At 41.1% G+C, this 23036-nt stretch overlaps 1 protein-coding gene across 4 annotated transcripts in view; it reads right to left on the bottom strand.

Moving 5' to 3' along the window:
- RNF168 (ring finger protein 168) overlaps window positions 1–22992 on the bottom strand; it is a 41907-nt gene extending 18915 nt beyond the window's left edge. For 2 of the 4 annotated variants that reach the window (XR_003004063.1, XM_024752121.1), the window contains exons 1-3: window positions 22758–22992; window positions 22092–22428; window positions 2760–2836 (exon numbers count right to left, since the gene is read on the bottom strand). Coding sequence is in view for 3 of the 4 variants with exons in the window: in XM_024752121.1 (XP_024607889.1) it covers window positions 2760–2836; window positions 22092–22392 (378 nt within the window). In the remaining variant the exon portion in view is untranslated. Of the gene's footprint in view, window positions 1–2759; window positions 2837–22091; window positions 22429–22651 lie in introns of all 4 variants that reach the window. The other 2 variants (XM_024752122.1, XM_024752123.1) reach the window with 2 other exon arrangements.
- Between the last annotated feature and the right edge of the window lie 44 nt (window positions 22993–23036).

The raw sequence follows: 23036 nt of genomic DNA, 5'->3' as shown, positions 1-23036 counted from the left end.
TTCCTGTAGAATAGTTCAGGAAGTCTCCTTCAGGAAGCCTTCCCCAGTCAGTCCAATGAAACCTTGATCAAAGTCTCATCCTTCCACATTTCGGTCCTTATCACATTTTCCATTACACTGTCACACATTTTTGGAGGTCTTTCTAGGTGATACTTTTCCTCAGTTAACAGAAGGCCATGTTCTGACTAATTTTGGCATAGGTTTCTGAACTAAACCCTAGCAAGGTAGAATGGAAATGATAAAAACTGACTTAAACCAAACAGTGTCCTTCCCTGAAGTTGGGATGAATCCCCAAACACAGTGGGCAGGGGTGAATAGTTGCTGAAGAAACAACCACAATGGTCATTATATGATTTACAGATGAGGAAAGACACATAAAAGCTTTCCTAGATCAGAAAGTGATCTAACTTTCTTTTCTTAGCTCAGTAACTGGCAGCGGGGAGACTCAAACTCAGCATCTAGGACCTAAGGCCATGCTTGTGGGCATCTGAACTATACTTCCTGAAAGAAATAATGTAACAACTACTTTAGGAATCTAAAGAATTTGACTCAAGAATAAGTCCTTGACCCAATTCAAGTGAAGGTGACATGAGTAAAGGTTTGTTAAGGAACTTTTAAGTCTTCTTGCTCTTAAAGGAAAGCCACTGGAAGAGATAGCTGGTTCTTCCTCTGCATACTGTTGTATATGCACCTGAGGTTCAGAAATGTGCAGCTACTTGTTATTAGCCTGAGGAGAAAGCCAGCTGACAGAAGTTAGCAAAGAAATGGAACTAGAGCTCTGGATGAAACCGACCCTGAAGCCCCTATTAACCTCTGGAATTCCAGTAAATTACAATTTTCTGTCACCTGTACTCAAAAGCATCCTGAAAAAACCTGTTCTCACTATATTGTTGTAAAGATAAAATTACTCCTTACTTAAGGAACTTCCCTGGTGGTGCAATGGTTAGGAATCCGCCTGCCAATGCAGGGGACATGGGTTCGATCCCTGGTCTGGGAAGATGCCACATGCCACAGAGCAATTAAGCCCATGTGCCACAACTACAGAGCCTGCGCTCTAGAGCCCGCATGCCCTACAGCCCGAGCATTGCAACTACTGAAGCCTGCGCGCCTAGAGCCCATGCTCCACCACAAGAGAAGCCTGAAAACCAGGAGGAAGAGTAGCTTCTGCTCGCCACAACTAGAGAAAGCACGTGCGTAGCAAAGAAGACCCGACGCAGCCAAAAAATAAATAAATAAAACCCTTACTTAAGAACATCGTCTAGACGATATGCTGACAATTAACTATCATAATTATTTACTAGTTCTTCTAGAGCTCTCATGGTCTAATACAGTAGCCACTAGCTACATGTGGCTACTGAGTAGTTGAAATGTGACTAGTCCAAATTGAGATGTATTATAAGTACAAAATATACAATTGCACACTAAATAAGAAAAAAAGTCAATACTTTCTATACTGATTACATAATAAAATATTTTAGATATACGGGATTAAATAAAATACATAAAATTAATTTCATCTTTTTAAAAAATACTTTAAAAAAATATTTATTTATTTTGGGCTGCATTGGGTCTTTGTTGCTGCACGCGGGCCTTCTCTAGTTGTGGCGAGCGGGGGCTACTCTTTGTTGCGGTGCGTGGGCTTCTTGTTGTGGTGGCTTCTCTTATGGTGGAACATGAGCTCTAGGGTGCATGGGTTTCAGTAGTTGTGGCACATGGGCCCAGTAGTTGTGGCTCGCGGGCTCTAGAGCACAGGCTCAGCAGTTGTGGCACACGGGCTTAGTTGCTCTGCGGCATGTGGGATCTTCCCAGACCAGGACTTGAACCCATGTCCCCTGCATCAGCAGGCAGATTCTTAACCACTGCACCACCAGGGAAGCCCCTCATCTGTTTTTTTTTTTAAATCTTTAAAAAATGTGGCTAATAGAAAATTTTAAATGATATATGAACCCACACCATATTTCTATTGAACAACACTGCTCTACATTAATCAGGGTAGGGGGAGTACTAGGGCTTTCCTAGTACTAGTGAAGTTCAAAGGCCGTAAGCACCACTCCCTCTTTTCATATTTAGGTTCTTCACAATTAGCCCTTTATGCTTTCCTCACCTAAATGCATTGTTTGTGCCCCCCAAACTTCATATATTGAAGCCCTAACTCCTGATGTGATGATATTTGGAGATGGGGCCTTCGGTAGGTAAGGTTCATGAGGGTGGAGTCCTCATGAAAGGGATTAGTACCCTTAGAAGAAGACACACAAGACAGATGATCTATCTCTCCCTTCCTCTCTCTGCCAGGTGAGAATACAGTGAGAAGGCAGCTGTCTACAAGCCAGGAAGCAGGCCCTTGCCCAATACCAGATCTCCCAGTGCCTTAATCTTGCACTTCCCAGATCCAGAACTGTAAGAACAAATGTTTGTTGTTTAAGTCATCCAGTCTATGGTGTTTTTGATATAGCAGCTTAAATGGACTTAAGACACCCATAATCTACCACCTTTTTCCCATCCTTTATGCTCAAAGCTTCCCGGAAATTAAAAAAATTTCCTTCATACTTAAATGCTTACAGATCACTATCACATAAGAAGAGCATATATAAATAAATTAAAGCAAGTTTTAAACTATTTTGAACACATGTAAAAAATGGAGCCTTTATAAAGCACATTAAAATTATTAACATTTCAATATATACTATTTATTTACATAAGCACATAATGTAAACACAGCAGAAAATTTTTCCAGAAAAGAGCAACTATTTAGTACTTACCTTGCTTATCTCCTCTTCATATTCTCTTCTTAATTCCCCAGGTTTACTTAATAGGCGAACTGGCTGATAGTCATCAACTGTTTCAGATCAAGAAAGAAAATTATATTATAGGCAACACCGAACTCTATGGCTAGCTTTGATCTTCCACTAAACCTGTATTAATATAAAAATGCAAAATTAAAATAAACATACAATTATGAACAGATATAGCAATATTTTTTAATGGAATTCCATTTTAAAAGAAAGGCCAGGACTTCCCTGGTAGTGCAGTGGGGTTAAGAATCTGCCTGCCAATGCAGGGTACATGGGTTCGATCCCTGGTCCGGGAAGATGCCACATGCCATGGAGCAACTGAGCCCATGCGCCACAACTGCTGAAGCCCGCGCACCTAGAGTCCATGCTCCGCAACAAGAGAAGCCACCACAATGAGAAGCCTGCGCACCACAGCAAAGAGTAGCCCCCACTTGCCGCAACTAGAGGAAGCCCGTGCACAGCAACAAAGACCCAATGCAGCCAAAAAATAAATAAATAAAATTAAAAGAAAAGAAAAGAAAGGAATCTACGTTCCCTGGAATTAACCAAATACAAAAAAAAAAAGGTCAGGGACTTCCCTGGTGGTGCAGTGACCAAGAATCTGCGCTCCCAACGCAGGCGGCCCAGGTTTGATCCCTGGTCAGGGAAATAGTCCACATGCTGCAACTAAGAGTTTGCATGCCACAACTAAAGATCCCGCATGCCACAACTAACACCTGCCTCAGCCAAAAAAATAAATAAATAAAATAAATAAATAAGTATTAAAAAACAAAAAAAGAGGGTTCCTCTGGTGGTGCAGTGGTTGAGAGTCTGCCTGCCGATGCAGGGGACACAGGTTCATGCCCTGGTCCAGGAAGATCCCACATGCCGCGGAGCAATGAAGCCCGTGTGCCACAACTACTGAAGCCCGCACTCTAGACCCCGTGAGCCACAACTACTGAGCCCATTCGCCTAGAGCCTCCACCACAAGAGAAGCCACCACAATGAGAAGCCTGTGCACCACAACAAAGAGTAGCCCCCGCTCGCTGCAATGAGAGAAAGCCCGCGTGCAGCAACGAAGACCCAACACAGCCATATATAAATAAAAAATAAATTTATTAAAATAAGGAAAAAAATGAATATACAAACCACAGACCACAGAAAATATTCACAAAACACATCGGGCAAAGTACTGATACATATCACTACTTAACTCCTACACTCAATAATACAAAGATAAAACTCAAGGGGCAAAAGATGCAAGCAGGCACTTCACAATGGAAGACATACAAGTGGCCGGCCAATAAAAAATGAAAAAAGATTCAATATCATTAGTTACCTGGGACATGCAAATTAAAACTACAATGAGATACTACTACAAATCCCAGAAGGATTAAAATTAAAAAGATAGGTAACAGCAAATGTTGGTGAGGATACTGTAAGTGAACCAAACGTGTCCCCTCGAAATTCACGTAGAAATCTTAATTCAATGTGATGGTATTTGGAGATGGGGCCTTTGGGAGGTCTAATTAGCTCAGGAGGGTAGAGATCCCATGAATGGGATTAGCACCCTAATAAGAGGCCAGAGAGCTGGCTAGCTCTCCACTATATGAGAACAGAATCAGGAAGAGGGCCAAACCAGGAACCAAATTGGCCAGCACCTTGATCTTAGACTTCCCAGCTCCAGAACTGTAAAAAACAAATCTATTGTTTAAGTGACCCACTCCATATACTTTGTTACAGCAGCCCAAACTAACTAATGCAGATGAGCAGAAGCCAGGATTTGTATGTTGTTGCTGGGATTAGAAAATAATACAACCACCTTGGAAAATGACCTGGCAGTTTATTTTATAACCAAACATATACCTACTCTATGACAGAGCACTTCCACTCCTAAGTATTTGTTCAAGAAAAATGAAAACATATGACCACAAAAATAAACTTGTACAAGAATCTTCACAGCAACTTTATTCAAAATAGCCAAAAGCTGGAAACAGCTGAGGGACCATGAACTGGAGAACCAACAAGGGAAGTGGATGGAGGAAGGGAGCCCACAATCAGCTCCACTCAGCTCTGCAGCACTGAGCTGGAAGTGATAAGAAATGCTGGCATTCTGCTCCTCCTTGAGGGATGCTTGACTCGGAGCTAGGGAGACAGGGAGCCCTGTCTTCCTGTCTTGGCCACACCCACTTGGAGTGGAGCTTCCCTCTAGTTGAGTTAGGGAGGGAGGAGAGCAAATTGTGGCTGCAGAGAACAAGGGAATTCCCTGGCGGTCCAGTGGTTAGGACTCCACGCTCTCACTGCCGAAGGCCTGGGTTCAATCCCTGGTGGAGGAACTAAACTCCCACAAGCTGTGGAGCATAGCCAAAAAAATAAGAAAGATTAAAAAAAAAAAGTACAGTAGAACAATACTTAAAAAGAAATAAACTACTAATCACAAAGGGATAAATCTGGAACATTATACTACGTAAAAGAAATGTGTACAAAAGAATACACACTGTATGATTACTGTTACGGATTGAATTGTGTGCCCCCAAAAGATATGCTTAAGTGCTAACCCCTGTACCCAAGAATGTGATCTTATTTGGAAATAGGGTTGTTGTAGACATAACTGAGTTTATACTGGAGAAGGGTGGGCCCTTAATCTAATATCACTGGTGCCCTTGAAAGAGAGACAAAGAGAAGAGATGACTTTGTACAGACACATAGGGAGAATGTCATGTGACTATGAAAGCAGAGGCTGGAGTTATGCAGCTGCAAGCCAAGAACACCAAGGACTGTCAGCAACACTCAAGAGAAAGGCGTGTAACAGATTCTCTCCGAGAGACTTCAAGAGAACATGTGTCTGGACTCCTAGCCTCCAGAATTGTGAGAAAATAAAATCTGTTATTTTTTTTTATTTTTTTTTATTTTTTGCCGTATGCGGGCCCTCTCACTGTTGTGGCCTCTCCCGTTGCGGACGCGCAGGCTCCGGACGCGCAGGTTCAGCGGCCATGGTTCATGGGCCCAGCCGCTCCGCGGCATGTGGGATCTTCCCGGACCGGGGCACGAACCCGCGTCCCCTGCATCAGCAGGCGGACTCACAAGCACTGTGCCACCAGGGAAGCCCAAAATCTGTTATTTTAAGCCACCTGATTTGTGGTAGTTTGTTATGGCAACCCTAGGAAACTAATAGAATTCCATTTATATGAAGTTCTAGAGCAGACAAAACTCATCTATGGTGGGAAAAAATAAAAACATTGTTGACTTTTGTGGGGTGGAGGTAGGGCTCAACTGGAAGGGACATGAGGATAATTTCAGGTGTGATGATAATGTTCTACATTTTTATAGGGGTTTGTATTACAAAGGGTTATACTTATGCGAACACACAGTGAGTTACAATTAAAATTTGTACATTTCAATTATATGTAAATTTTACAGTGAAAGAAAAAAGTTATAAGCTAATATTTATCTTTAATAATATGTATACTTCTATGTGAAGATGTGGCACATATATACAATGGAATATTACTCAGCCATAAAAAGAAACGAAATTGAGTTAATCTGTAGTGAGGTGGATGGACCTAGAATCTGTCATACAGAGTGAAGTAAGTCAGAAAGAGAAAAACAAATACTGTATGCTAACACATATATATGGAATCAAAAAAAAAAGGGGGGGTTCTGAAAAACCTAGGGGCAGGACAGGAATAAAGACACAGACATAGAGAATGGACTTGAGAACACGGGGAGGGGGAAGGGTAAGCTGGGACAAAGTGAGAGAGTGGCATGGACATATATACACTACCAAATGTAAAATAGATAGCTAGTGGGAAGCAGCCACATAGCACAGGGAGATCAGCTCAGTGCTTTGTGTCCACCTAGAGGGGTGGGATAGGGAGGGTGGGAGGGAGACACAAGAGGGAGGGGATATGGGGATATATGTATATGTATAGCTGATTCACTTTGTTGTAAAGCAGAAACTAATACACCATTGTAAAGCAATCATATTCCAATAAAGATATTAAAAAAACCAAAAAACAAAACAAAGCAAAGTAATATATATACTTATATGTATATTTAAGGGGAAATGAAATAAAAAAATAGGAAATCAATGGGTGGATAGATGAAAAGATATATGACAACAAGTATAGCAAAATGTTAATTGCCACATCTGGTTATGGATATATGAGAGTTCACCATAGAATTCTTTCAACTTTTCTCTATATTAAAATTTTTTCATAATAACATGCTGAAAATAATGTAAGCACACTACCAAAATCTCTTTTAGAAAGAAAGGAGGGAAGGAAGGAAGGAAAGAAAGGAGGGAGGGAAATAAAAACAAAAACAAAAACAAAAACCAAGGGTTGGCAAGATGTAACTACACCTCTCGTACACTACTGGTAGGAGTGTAAATTGGTAAAACCATTTTGGAAAACTGCTTGGCAGTATCTCCTAAGGCTTACCCTACCTGTAATACCCACCACGGGATAGTCTTAGGTTCTATTAAACATTCAAACTCAAAATGACCATAAGGCCACGTTTGGCATCAATCTAACAGCATGAAAGCGAGCAAGCCAGGTAACCCCTACCCCACAGAAGCCAACATCTCTTGTGGCAACAATACAGGCACAGGTTCCCCACAAGAAAAATGCCCAGTTACAGTGGTCACTACACTCAAGAGAAGCACAAAGCATAGTATCCCAATCAGCATTATCATTCCTCCCAATAAAGACGTAATTTGTCAATCAGAAATAATTTTTACCACAACCAATGCATGCTACCTAGTAACATCATTGACATTCTTACCCTCATTCTGTTTTGGGAGAAACAAAGCTAGAGATTTCATCAAAGGACAGATTTTCATATAGCACAGGAAAAGATTTAACTCTTTATCCACATTCTATGACCCCCAAATCCCACTCTGTGTTCAACAGAAATGTAGGCATGTGTTCACCAAAATACAAGTATAAAAATGTTCACAGTAACACTATTCATAACAGCCTAACAGGATACAGAATTTTTCATTGCTTTCACTATTTAATATTTACACAACATAGTACTATGTAGCAATGAAAATAAACCATAACCACATGTATCTCATCAAGCTAACCATGAGCTGAAGAAGCCCCACACAAGAGTACGATTCCATTTTTAAAAATGTTCAGAAACAAGCAAATATGAGCCATGGTGTTACAGGCCAGAATAACATCAACAGTTACAGGAACGGGTGAGTGAATAGATTCTGCAAGAGATGATTCAGGAGTTCTGGCAAAGTTCTGGGTCTTGAATGTAGTACTGGTTACACAGACATGTTCACTCTGAAAATTCACTGAACTGTAGACTTATGACTTGTACACTTTTGCATGTACCTGTCAATAAAATTTACATGAAAAACAAAGTAAAGAGGATCAACTTCCAGAATCGTAGATCTGCAGACTTTTTCTTCAACAAAACAACCATAACTGGAGAAAGGTATAAAAAAACTGGTAGAATAAAGTTCCTGAAAATTGTCCCTAGAGCCCACAGCAAAAGAAGAAATATTTCCCCCACCCCACCAAATTTACTAAATCTCAGCAAGAAAAGTGAGAATCTGTGGCACTGCAGCCACAACTGTTCTGCCCCCTCCCTAGCTCAACAAGAAGGAAGCTCCACTCCAAGTGGGTGTGTCAAGACAGGAAGACAGGGCTCCCTATCTCCCTAGCTCCCAGTCAAGGGGTAGTACATCATCCCTCCAGGAGGAGCAGCATAACAGCATTTCTTATCACTTCCAGCTCAGTGCTGCAGAGCTAAGTGGAGCTGATTGTGGGCTCTGCTCTTCCGTCCACTTCCCACTCAGGCATAATATGGAACAATAACGGGGCCCCACTGCCCTCATCACAGCTCACTCATAGGGCCAAGGGTTCTAGGACAGGCAAGCCAAGGAGAAGAGACTACTATGCCTGTCCACTGGCCTGTTCCTAAAGAGAGAGGTAAGCCATTGTCTCTGCCTCCAGCTGCAGAGCAGTGGCTCAGAGATTTTGCCAAGGGAAAGAGACAGCCCATAAGAACTGAGGGCTCCAAAGATTTCCCTCAAAGAAAATGACTTTATCTGGAATAGAATGTGGATTAGTTCAAGCCTAAAGGCACTCTTGAAAACAATGGCAATTTTAGTGTTAAACACTTAAAGAGAAGGCAGGGTGGGACTTCCCTGGTGGCTCAGTGGTTAAGAATCCGCCTGCCAACGCAGGGGACACGCATTCAAGCCCTAGTCTAGGAAGATCACACATGCCGTGGAGCAACTAAGCCTGTGTGCCACAACTACTGAAGTCCGCGTGCCTAGAACCCATGCTCTACAACAAGAGAAGCCACAGCAATGAGAAGCCCGCACACCACAACAAGGAGTAGCCCCTGCTCGCTGCAACTAGCGAAAGCCCGTGCATAGCAACAAAGACCCAACGAAGCCAAAAATAAATAAATAAATAAAATTTTTTTTTTTTTTTTTTTAAAAAGAGAAGGCAGGGTGGAGTGATGTCAGCAAAATGGCAGAGCAGGCAGCTCCAAGCTCTCATCCCTCCACAGAAACGTCAAAAAAGCAAGGAGAAACTACCAGAGCCAACACTTTCAGAACTCTGGAAAGCAAAGGTTTATAGCAACCAAGAAAATGGCAACTTCAGGAAGATTGATTCAGGATGGTGCAGTAGAAGGAGTTGTGCTCACTCCCTCGTGCGACGGCACCGAAATCACAAATAACTGCTGAACAATCGTCAACAGGAAGACACTGGAACTCACCAAAAAAGATACCCCACATCCAAACACAAAGAAGCCACAATGAGATGGCAGGAGGGGCGCAATCACAATTAAATCAAATCCCGTAACTGCTGGGTGGGTGACTCACAAACTGGAGAACACTTATACCACAGAAGTCCACCCACCGGAGTGAAGGTTCTGAGCCCCACATCAGGCTTCCCAACCTAGGGGCGCAGCAACGGGAGAAGGAATTCCTAGAGAATCAGACTTTGAAGGCTAGCAGGATTTGATTGCAGGACTTCGACAGGACTGGGGGGAACAGAGACTCCACTCTTGGGGGCACACACAAAGTACTGTGTGCACTGAGACCCAGGGGAAGAAGCAGTGACCTCATAGGAGACTGAACCAGACCTACATGCTAGTGTTGGAGGGTCTCCTGCAGAGGCGGGGGGTGGCTGTGGCTCACCGTGGGGACAAGGACACTGGAAGCAGAAGTTCTGGGAAGTACTCCTTGGCGTGAGTCCTCCCAGAGTCGGCCATTAGCCCCGCCAAAGAGCTGGGTAGGCTCCAGGGCTGGGTCGCCTGAGGCCAAACAACCAAAAGGGAGGGAACCCAACCTCACCCATCAGCAGACAAGAGGATTAAAGTTTTACTAAGCTCTGTCCATCAGAGCAACACCCAGCTCTACCCACCATCAGTCTCTCCCATCAGGAAGCTTGCACAAGCCTCTTAGACAGCCTCATCCAGCAGAAGCCAGACAGCAGAAGAAACAAAAACTACAATTCTGCAGCCTGTGGAACAAAAACCACATTCACAGAAAGATACACAAAATGAAATGGCAGAGGACTTTGTACCATATGAAGAAATAAGATAAAACCCCAGAAAAACAACTAAATGAAGTGGAGATAGGCAACCTTCCAGAAAAAGAATTCAGAATAATGATAGTGAAGATGATCCAGGACCTTGGAAAAGGAATAGAGGCAAAGATAGAGAAGATGAAAGAAATGTTTAACAAAGAGCTAGAAGAATTAAAGAACAAACAAAGAGATGAACAATACAATAATTGAAATGAAAAATACACTAGAAGGAATCAATAGCAGAATAACTGAGGCAGAAGAACAGATAAGTGACCTGGAAGACAGAATGGTGTAATTCACTGCCATGGAAGAGAATAAAGAAATAAGAATGAAAAGAAATGAAGACAGCCTAAGAGACCTCTGGGACAACATTAAACACAACAACATTCGCATTATGGGGGTCCCAGAAGGAGAAGAGAGAGAGAAAGGACCTGAGAAAATATTTGAAGAGATTATAGTTGAAAAATTCCCTAACATGGGAAAGGAAATAGCCACCCAAGTCCAGGAAGCACACAGAGTCCCAGGCAGGATAAACCCAAGGAGAAACACGCCGAGACATGCAGTAATCAAACTGAAAAAAATTAAAGACAAAGAAAAATTATTGAAAGCAGCAAGGGAAAAACGACAAATAACACACAAGGGAACTCCCATAAGGTTAACAGCTGATTCCTCAGCAGAAACTCTACAAGCCAGAAGGGAATGGCATGACATATTTAAAGTGATGAAAGGGAAGAACCTACAACCGAGATTACTCCACCCAGCAAGGCTCTTATTCAACACAGAAATCAAAAGCTTTACAGACCAGCAAAAGCTAAGAGAAATCAGCACTACCGAATCAGCTCTACAACAAATGCTAAAGTAACTTCTCAAAGCGGGAAACACAAGAGAAGAAAAGCGCCTACAAAAACGAGCCCACAACAATTAAGAAAATGGCAACAGGAACATAATTATCGATAATTACCTTAGACATGAATGGATTAAATGCTCCAACCAAAAGACATAGGCTCGTTGAATGGATACAAAAGCAAGACCCATATATATGCTGTCTACAAGTCTCACTTCAGACCTAGGGACACATACAGACTGAAAGTGAGGAGATGAAAAAAGATATTCCATGCAAATGGAAATCAAAAAGAAAGCTGGAGTAGCAATACTCATATCAGATAAAATAGACTTTAAAATAAAGAATGTTACAAGAGACAAGGAAGGACACTACATAATGATCAAGGGCTCGATCCAAACAGAAGATATAACAATTATGAATATATATGCACCCAACATAGGAGCACCTTAATACATAAGGCAACTGCTAACAGCTATAAAAGAGGAAATTGACAGTAACACAATAATAGTGGGGGACTTTAACACTTCACTTACTCCAATGGACACATCATCCAGACAGAAAATTAATAAGGAGACACAAGCTTTAAATGACTCAATAGACCAGGTAGATTTAATTGATATTTATACGACATTCCATCCAAAAACAGCAGATTACACTTTCTTCTCAAGTGGGGACGGAACATTCTCCAGGATAGATCACATCTTGGGTCACAAATCAAGCCTCGGTAAATTTAAGAAAATTGAAATCACATCAAGAATCTATTCTGACCCAAACGCTATGAGATTAGAAATCAATTACAGGGGAAAAAACGTAAAATACACAAACACATGGAGGCTAAACACTACATTACTAAATAACCAAGAGATCACTGACGAAATCAAAGAGGAGATCAAAAAATACCTACAGACAAATTACAACGAAAACACAATGATCCAAAACCCATGGGATGCAGCAAAAGCAGTTCTAACAGGGACGTTTACAGCAATACAAGCCTACCTCAAGAAACATGAAAAATCTCAAATAAACAATCTAACCTTACAACTAAAGGAACTAAAGAAAGAAGAACAAACAAAACCCAAAGTTAGAAGAAAGAAAGAAAACATAAAGAGCAGAGCAGGAATAAATGAAATAGAAACAAAGAAAACAATGGCAAAGATCAAAAGAACTAAAAGCTGGTTCTCTTTGAGAAGATAAACAAAATTGATAAACCTTTAGCCAGACTCATTAAGAAAAAGAGGGAGAGGACTCAAATCAATAAAATTAGAAATGAAAAAGGAGAAGTTACAACGGACACCACAGAAATACAAAGTATCCTAAGAGACTACTACAAGCAACTCTATACCAATAAAATGGACAACCTGGAAGAAATGGACAAATTCTTCCAAAGGTATTACCTTCCAAGACTGAACCAGGAAGAAACAGAAAATATGAACAGACCAATCACAAGTAATGCAATTGAAACTGTGGTTAAAAATTTTCCAGCAAACAAAAGCCCAAGACCAGATGGCTTCACAGGTGAATTCTATCAAACATTTAGAGAAGAGCTAACACCCATCCTTCTCAAACTCTTCCATATTGCAAAGGAAGGAACACTCCCAAACTCATTCTATAAGGCGACCATCACCCTGATACCAAAACCAGACAAATATACTACAAAACAGACCAATATCACTCATGAATATAGATGCAAAAATCCTCAACAAAATACAAGCAAACAGAATCCAACAACATATTAAAAGGAACATACACCATGATCAAGTGGGATTTATCCCAGGGATGCAAGGATTCTTCAATATACGCAAATTAATCAAAGTGATATACTGTATTAACAAATTGAAGAAGAGAAAGCATATGATCATCTCAATAGATGCAGAAAAAGCTTTTGACAAAATTCAACACCCATTTACGATAAAAACTCTCCAGTAAGTGGGCACAGAGGGAACCTACCTCAACATAAGAAAGGCCATATACGACAAACCCACAGCAAACATCATTCTCAATGGTGAAAAACAGAAAGTATTTCCTCTAACATCAGGAATGACACAAGGATGTCGACTCTCACCACTATTATTCAACATAGTTTTGGAAGTCCTAGCCATGGCGATCAGAGAAGAAAAAGAAATAAAAGGAATACAAATTGGAAAAGAAGTAAAACTGTCAGTTTGCAGATGACATGATACTATACATAGAGAATCCTAAAGATGCCACCAGTAAACTACTAGAGCTAATCACTGAATCTGGTAAAGTTGCAAGATACAAAATTAATGCACAGACATCTCTTGCATTCCTATATACTAATGATGAAAAATCTGAAAGAGAAATTAAGGAAACACTCCCATTTACCACTGGAACAAATAAAATACCTAGGAATAAACCTACCTAGGGAGACAAAAGACCTATATGCAGAAAACTATAAGACACTAATGAAAGAAATTAAAGATGATACCAACAGATGGAGAGATATACCATGTTCTTGCACTGGAAGAATCAATATTGTGAAAATGACTATACTACCCAAAGCAATCTACAGATTCAGTGCAATCTGTATCAAATTACCAGTGGCCGTTTTTACAGAACTAGAGCAAAAAAATCTTAAAATTTGTATGGAGACACAAAAGACCCTGAATAGTCAAAGCAGTCTTGAGGGGAAAAAAAATGAGCTGGAGGAATCAGACTCCCTGACTTCAGACTATACTACAAAGCTTCAGTAATCAAAACAATACGGTACTGGCACAAAAACAGAAACATAGATCAATGGAACAAGATAGAAAGCCCAGAGATAAACCCACACACCTATGGTCAACTAATCTATGATAAAGGAGGCAAGGATATACAATGGAGAAAAGACAGTCTCTTCAAAAAGTGGTGCTGGCAAAACTGGACAGCTACATGTAAAAGAATGAAATCAGAACACTCCCTAACACCATACACAAAAATGAACTCAAAATGGACTAGAGATCTAAATTTAAGTCTGGACACTATAAAACTCTTAAGAGGAAAACATAGGAAGAACACTCTTTGACATAAATCACAGCAAGATCTTTTTTCATCCACCTCCTAGAGTAATGGAAATAAAAGCAAAAATAAACAAATGGGACCTAATGAAACTTCAAAGCTTTTCCACAGCAAAGGAAACCATAAACAAGATGAAAAGACAACCCTCAGAATGGGAGAAAATATTTGCAAACGAATCAATGGACAAAGGATTAAACTCCAAAATACATAAACAGCTCAAGCAGCTCAATATTAAAAAAACAAACAACTCAATCCAAAAATGGGCAGAAGACGTAAATAGACATTTCTCCAAAGAAGACATACAGATGGCCAAGAGGCACGTGAAAAGCTGCTCAACATCACTAATTATTAGAGAAATGCAAATCAAAACTACAATGAGGTATCATCTCACACCAGTTAGAATGGGCATCATCAGAAAATCTACAAACAGCAAATGCTGGAGAGGGTGTGGAGAAAAGGGAACCCTTTTGCACCGTTGATAGGAATGTAAATCGATACAGCCACTATAGAGAACAGTACAGAGGTTCCTTAAAAAACTAAAAATAGAAGTACCATATGACCCAGCAATCCCACTAATTGGGCATATACCCAGAGAAAACCATAATTCAAAAAGACATGCACCCCAATGTTCATTGCAGCATTATTTACAATAGCCAAGACATGGAAGCAACCTAGATGCCCTTCGACAGACAAATGGATAAAGAAGATGTGGTACATATATACAATGGAATATTACTCAGCCATAAAAAGGAACGAATTTGGGTCATTTGTAGAGACATGGATGGATCTAGAGACTGTCATACAGAGTGAAGTAACTCAGAAACAGAAAAACAAATATAGTATATTAACACATATATGTGGAACCTAGAAAAATAGTACAGATGAACCAGTCTGCAGGGCAGAGATAGAGACACAGATGTAGAGAACAAACATATGGACACCAAGGGGGGAAAAGTGGAACAGTGGGTGGTGGTGATGGGATGAATTGGGCGATTGGGATTGACATATATAAGTTAATATGTATAAAATAGATAACTAATAAGAACCTGCTGCATAAAAAATAAAATAGAAAAGAAAACTTCAAAAGATAATGTCTTGCTGTTTCCAATGGGGTTTTTTAGTGGTTTGTCTAAGATATATCTCTATGGAGATCCTAGTGTTGTATCTTTCTTATTCTTCTAAAGCCGGGTAAATGTGAATTATAACATTAAATGTTTAAAAAAGAAGAAAAAGAAAAAGCCAATCTCAAAAGCAGTAAGGGGCTTCCCTGGTGACGCAGTGGTTGAGAGTCCGCCTGCCAATGCAGGGGACACAGGTTCATGCCCCGGTCCGGGAAGATCCCACATGCCGTGGAGCGGCTGGGCCCATGAGCCATGGCCGCTGAGCCTATGCGTCCCGAGCCTGTGCTCCGCAATGGGAGAGGTCGCAACAGAGAGAGGCCCGCGTACTGCAAAAAAAAAAAAAAAAAAAAAAAAAAAAAAAAAAAAAAAAGCAGTAGGAAAATTTTGGAGACACTTTACTTGTTCTTGCCCCACACCCTCCTCAGCATACTGGCAGTCTTTAAGAGGGAAACCCACGTTCTCAGATTGGGACACTTGTTCCTGGTTCTGGAGGGAAATGAGCAGACTCAGGGCAAGATACATGCTCAGAAAACATCTGAGCAGACCCTAAGCTTTCACCTTGGGCTGATCGCAGGCTCAATTCAAGGCTGGCGAATTGTTGAAGGGCAGCCTTGGCACCAAGCCAATGTGCCAAGACGGAGAAGTGCTTCTTTGTTTTGTTTCTTTTTCTTGTTTTTTTCGGCTCCTGACATTCAAAGAAATCTGTCAAAACACTAACTGAACACAAACTAAGACAAAGACTCGGTGACCACACACATTAAGGAACACAGCAAAAATAGTTTGGGAAAATCAGTAACAAATGGCCTATTATAGCCTTCAACAATCAAAAAAATGGTAAACCCCAGGGAAAGGGAAGAATCTGATTCCCAGAGTTACCACATTGTAATATTCAAATGTTCAATTTTCTCCAAAAAACCAACCACAAGGCATACTAAGAAACAAGAACATTTGGACAATTCAAAGGAACAGAAACCATCCCTAAGGAAGCCTACACATCAGACTTACTAAACAAAAACTTTAAAATAACTGTCTTATCAACAAATGGCACCAGGAAAACTGGATATCCACATGTAAAAGAATGAGGTTGGACCCTTCCCTCACACCATATACAAAAATTAACTCAAAATGGGTTAAAAACTTAGGGACTTCCATGGCAGTCCAGTGGTTAAGACTCTGCAATTCCAATGAAGGGGCGCAGGTTCAATCCCTGGTCAGGGAACTAAGATCCCACATACTGCACAGCACAGGGGGTGGGGTTGGGGTGGGGTAAAAAAAGGGATATACAACCCAATAAGAAAAAAATGAGCCTGAGATCTGAACAGACTCTTTACCAAAAGAGACAGACAGCAAAAAAGCGCATGAAAAGATGCTCATATCAAAACTTGTCAAATTGCAAATTTTAAATACACTCAGTTACTGCACATTAATTATACTTCAATAAAGCTATGAAATTTTAAAAAATAAACAAATAGCACTGACAGAAAAGCAAACAGATGTGCTCACGTGACACGCAATGGCTTGGACTGACTATAGATAATAACACTGTGTATCATGAAGGCTGATTTTAAAGAATGACATTATGATGGACTCTGTTAGTTTCCTATTTCACACCCAGTCTTCTTTGCTTCCTTATTAAAAGAACCTCAACTGTGTACAAGAAAATGTGTCCAGCTAAAACAAGCAGAACTCTTATCTGTGGCTGTTTTACCTTTGTAATAGAGACGCCACCCCCTTCCCTCCATGTCCATGCTGGAATACAGGAGCACAGCATTTGTACTGTGACCACGAGGACACAAGCCAATACTAAGGATGGAGGGGGGAAAAAACGGGGAGGAACCTGGTTCCTTGATGACATCCACATGAGTCAAGTCTTAGACTGCTTGCCTCTGAACTTCTTGTTGAGAAAAGATGTCTTCCTTGTTTAAGCCATTATGTGTTGCTGTGTCTCTTGCACATAGTTGATCAAAATTTGTAACATTCAGAGAATTTAGTTCAGAAGTGGGGTCTGAGGTACTAGTCACCCAAATCAGCCCTATGTCACTGTCCAATTTTATGGTCCCACTCTTTTCCCTACTAAGTCCCTTAACTTTTATAAGAGATCTAGTGAGATTTTAAACTCAATTTATGTTGTAATTCATCAACTCACAAGCTCAGGCTCTGTGTTTTGACAGTATCAGCCTATGACTGTAAAAGATGAGAAAACTCTCTTAGGGAAATCACAGAAACTTCCTGGGTTTTTTAATGCCTTAAGAAAGAATTCTACTTAAGTAAAATTTCTGAGTAATGGAGGGGGGGAAAAGAAGAATTCTATACAAACCCATGGCAAGCACCCATAGCCTCTCCTTAAGTGGGCACTTTATTCTAGGTAATAACTTAAGTAATGGTTTCATCACTGCATGATATTGGACTGCTAAAGTCACATCTTCTGTAACTAATTTTATCCTCACTGCCATCAAACCCAAACAGTTGCTAAAACCAATGTGAGATTCCCACATCTTTGAAGGTCTCCTACTTGCAACTAATCTTGCTATCAATCATCAAACAGGTCTGCCTAGTAATAGCATATTATAGAAATCAAATATAGAAATAATCTTTGGGTGGGCCTGAGACCCAGGTCCTAAAGGTATGTAACCGGCAATAATGCCCAATTACACCATGAGAGTTGTTCTAGCAAAAATACCATTTCTGCTCAGACCTGGATTCCAAAAGTCCAAGCAGTGCTGCCCCTGAAGAAGTGGGTTTCTCTGTCACCAGGCTTGCAGGTCAGTCTTCCTGCTCAATGCTACATATTCATATTGTTTACTTCTAAATCCAGGTCTTAGGTCACATGCCTGACCCTAGGCGATGGGAAGTATGAATCCTGTAATTTTGTGGAGAAGACAGAACCCTGAGGTAGGAAACTATCAAAACGTAAGATGTTGTGCAGCCACAAATTGTAACTGTCCACCACTTACATTATTATCTTTACCATCTTAACCTCAAACATTTTACACAAGACACTTCTATACAATGACAGTTAATTGCCCATCACCACTTTTTAGTCATACTTACTGAAAGGCCACCTAAAACTACATATAAAGCTCCTGAAGAAAACAGGGGAAAAGCTTCATGACATGGGATTTAGCAATGATTTCTTGGATATGACACCAAAAGCACAAGTAACAAAAGTAAAAATAGACAAACGGGCTACATCAAACTTAAATACTCTGTCCATCAAAGGACACAATCAATAAAGTGAAATGGCAACCTATGAAATGAGAAAATATTTGCAAATCATATCTGATAAGGGTTAACTCCAGAATATATTAGGAATACTAACAACTCAATAACAAAAAAACAAATACCCGATTAAAAAATGAGCAAAGGACCTAAATAAACATCTTTCCAAAGAAGATATGCAATGGCCAATAAGCACATGAAAAGATGCTCAATATCATTAGTCATTCGGGAAATGCAAATCAAAACCATAATGGGATAGCATCTCTCACCCACTAGGATGGCTGTATCAAACAAACAAAACAAAACCATAAAGTAACAAATGCTGACCGAGATATCCTAAAAAGGAACCCTTGCACATTGCTAGTGGGAGTGTTTAAGATTGTACAGCTGCTATGGAAGAGTATAGCAGTTCCTCAAAAAATTAAACATAGAATTACCATGTGATCCAGCAGTTCCTTTCTGGGTACATACCCAAAAGAGTTGAAAGCAGGGATACAGACACTTGTACACCAATGTTCACAGCAGCATTATTCACAATAGCCAAAAGGTGGAAGCCAAAGATGGAAGTAACCCAAAGATCCATTGACAGATGAATGCATAAACAAAGCATGGTAAATACATACAATGAAATATCATTTAGCCATAAAAAGGAATGCAATTCTGACCCACGCTACAACATGGATGAACTCTGACATTATGCTAAGTGAAAGGTGGTGATCATTTTGTAGTGTATAAAAATATCAAATCACTGCTGTACCCCTGAAACCAATACTGTAAGTCAATTATACTTCAATTTTTAAAAAAATTGCCCATTTGCCCTCCTGGAAAGAAGAGAGAGGAGAGGAGAGGAGAGAAGGGCAGGGGAGGGGAGGGGAGGGGAGGGGAGGGGAGGGGAGGGGAGGGAAGAGAAGAAAAGGGAAGAAAACAAAAGGAAAGGAAAGGAAAGGAAGAAAGAAGCCACATACAAAAGCACAAACAGATACTATGATTCTACTTATATGAGGTACCCAAAGTAGTCAAATTCAGAGGCAGGAAGTAACACTGGTGGTTGCCACGGGCTGGAGGAAGAGGGAATTGGGGAATTGTTGTTTAATGGGTATGCAGTTTCAGTTTGGGAAGATGAAAAAGTTCTGGAAAGGGATGGTGGTGATGGTTGCACACCTATGTGAATGTACTTAATACCTTGGACTGCACACCTAAAAATGGTTAAAATGGTAAATTTTGTTATGTATACTTTACCACAATTTAAAAAACACACTAAGCTACCACTTAACACCTCCTAGGATGGCTGTAAAAAAATTAAAAGAAAAACAAAAAAAACCCCCAGAAAATAACAAGTGTTGGTTAGGATGTGCAGAAATTGGAACCATTACACATTGTGGTGGGAATGTAAAACGATGCAAACCTGTGGAAAAGTTTGGCAGTTTCTCAAAAAGCTAAACATAGAATCACCATATGATCCAGCAAGTCCACTGCTAGATATATACACAAAAGAAATGAAAACATATTCAAACAAATACTTGTACATGAATATTCATATCAGCACTGTTCAAACAGCCAAAAGATGAAAACTACCCAAATGTCCATCAATGGATGAGTGAAAAAAATATATCCATAAAATTATTCAGCCCTAAAAAGGAAAGAAGTACTGATATAACCTTGTATGAACTTTGGAAGCATTATGCTAAGTGAAAGAAGCCAGACACAACAGATCACATACTGAATGAACACACTTATATGAAAAACCTAGAACAAGCAAATTCATAGAGATTAGAAACTCCGGAAAGGGGGAGGGGAGCAGAAGAGTCATTGCTTAATGGTTGAAGAGTCTGTCTGGGGTAATGAAAAAGTTTTGGAAACACAGTGGTGATGGCTGCAAAACATTGTGAATGTAATTAACAACACTGAACTGTACACTTAAAAATGGTTAAAATGGCAAATTTTATTTACCACAATAAAAAGAATTCCAAAATAAGGCAAGTAGACCAGAGCATAAGCACCACATTCAAAGCCTAAACATGAAACACCGCATGACTTATTGATCACGTGAGTGATCAGGCTGCTAGAGTCCAGTGTTCAGTTTGGAGCATAATGAATAGTACATACTGTGGAGAGCTATGAATAATAATGGGTGAACTAGATGGAACTGGCCACAGAAAGCTATTTTAGGCTCCCAGTGTAACAGGGTAGAGGCAAATCAGACTAGATCTGTTTTTTACTTTAACCTTTGCTTCCTGTTGCTTTTGTTCACTAAAAGGATACTGTCTACACATAATGGCTTGCCTGGGGGAACCCTGCCTCTCTGCCTGAATGTTAAACCAAAAGTGCCTTTGTTCAAGGAAACCTCTGGGATATTTGCAAAATTTATGGCTTCTTTACTTTACTTCCTCATCTCCTCCCCCTCTCTGTGCTATAAAAGAAACTGGCATCCAAACCCGGTAACATGGCTATTTTGAGACTTTAGTTGGCTATCTTCTAGGTCTGCCGGCTTTCCAAATAAACTCGTATTCCTTTCCTCAACACCTCGTCTCTGATTTATTGGCCTGTCGCCAGGGAGCAGAGAGCTTGGATACTGTAACACTTGCAAGCTGAAGAATTAAATGAATGGCGATGCACGGCAAGTAAGAGAAAGTAATTTAAAGTGAAAAAGATATTAACACAAGAATCCAGTAGTTTCCTTACTTCTGCTGTTGCTATACTACACTGTTGCTCATCTGTGACTATGTAACTTTTCACATGACTTAAGACTCTAGCAGGCAATTCTTTTGTTCTAGGTTTTTTCTTTTCATTTTTAATCCAGCAAATATCAATTGAATACAGCCTGCGCTGTGACAATGAACAAAATCGTGCCACTGACCGTAATCAACATTTTGGGACCCATAAAACCCAAATACCCCTGAAAAATTTAGACAAACACTAACCGGGCTTTCTGTTTTATTCTTTAAAAAAATGGATTAGGGGCTTCCCTGGTGGCGCAGTGATTAAGAATCTGCCTGTCAATGCAGGGGACACGGGTTCGATCCCTTTCGACCCCTGGTCCGCAAGATCCCACATGCCGCGGAGCAACGAAGGCCACGCACCACAACTACTGAGTCTGTGCTCTAGAGCCGGCGTGCCGCAACTATTGAAGCCCGTGCGCCTAGAGCCCGGGCTCCGCAACGAGAAGCCACTGCAATGAGAAGCCCGTACACCCCAACACAGAGCAGCCCCCGCTCGCGGTAACTAGAGAAAGCCCACACGCAGCCACGAAGACTCAACGCAGCCAACAAATAATTAATTAATTTAAAAAAATGGATTACTGGTGATTGGCTGTTTTTTGGGGGGGTACGTGGGCCTCTCACTGTTGTGGCCTCTCCCGTTGCGGAGCGCAGGCTCAGTGGCCATGGCTCACGGGCCCAGCCGCTCCGCGGCACGTGGGATCTTCCCGGACCGGGGCATGAACCCATGTCCCCTGCATCGGCAGGCGGACTCTCAACCACCGCGCCACCAGGGAAGCCCGGTGATTGGCTTTTAAAAGGATTTTTGATTTTAGATAACAAACGCCTTGGGTTTTACTCACCAATTTCCTCTGATTCTTGCCCAGAGGCTCTAAGCTTGCATTCCTCTGTATAGTGTTTTTGAATTATCTCCCACAATTCCATATTGACAAGAGAATTTGTTCGGGTATGGTACCGAGTCCACGAAGAGACCCGGCGGCGACAGAAGGGACAGCACAAATTTGCCTTTTCAACAGTCGATTGGAAGCATGGTTTACAGAGCGTGTGGTTACAAGGGAGTGTCACAGGCTCAATTAGGATTTCCACACAGATCTGGCACTGGCATTCCAACAAGGAAGGGATGGCGTCTTTGGGTACAGCCATTTTAATATGCTAATAAGGCATATTCAACATCAACACCTGAAAGAGAAAGAATCGTATTTCCAGCCCAAGTAAGGAAAAAGCAAATTAACAGTTATGTGTTTAAATATTATGCTCAGCAGTCTACCAGAATTCAGAGATTGAGAGTATCAAACGTCTTGAAGTAAAAAGATGTTCTGCTGGCAAGGTAAACAGTACGACCCTGGAAGGCGGTGTATTTGTCCATGTTTAAGACAAACATCCGGAAAGAAAACAAATGAACCTTGGCTGCTCCCAGGCGTTAACAACCGCTGCGGCAAGGAGAACGGTGGGCTCTGGCTCTTTGGCGCCGCAGGAGGCTTGCACCAAGTTCCCCTCCTCCCTCTTACCAGGGGAGGATGCTCTCTTAGCTCCAGGCAGCCAAGCCCGAGGCCGCCTAGGCGCGCAACCACCAGGCCACCGCTCGAGAAAGAACGCTGCTTCCGCCCGGACGCCGGCCTCTGCTGGAGCGGGACTCCAGTCTTACCGCTGCTGTGGGGCCGCAAGCGAGCACTTCCCGGGGCTCTGAGCCCACCCCTCGCCTTTCTTCGGTCAGCCAGAAAGCCTCATCTTGGCTGCAGTGCTGTAGCAAACCGACAAGGGCTAGTGACGTCACAACTGCCCGCCAA

The sequence above is a fragment of the Neophocaena asiaeorientalis genome, unplaced genomic scaffold (genome assembly GCF_003031525.2).
Source record: "Neophocaena asiaeorientalis asiaeorientalis breed wild unplaced genomic scaffold, Neophocaena_asiaeorientalis_V1.1 scaffold293, whole genome shotgun sequence".
Classification (NCBI taxonomy): Eukaryota; Metazoa; Chordata; class Mammalia; order Artiodactyla; family Phocoenidae; genus Neophocaena; species Neophocaena asiaeorientalis.
Note: the sequence above shows the minus strand (reverse complement) of the source record. Positions and strands in the feature narration are given on the sequence as shown.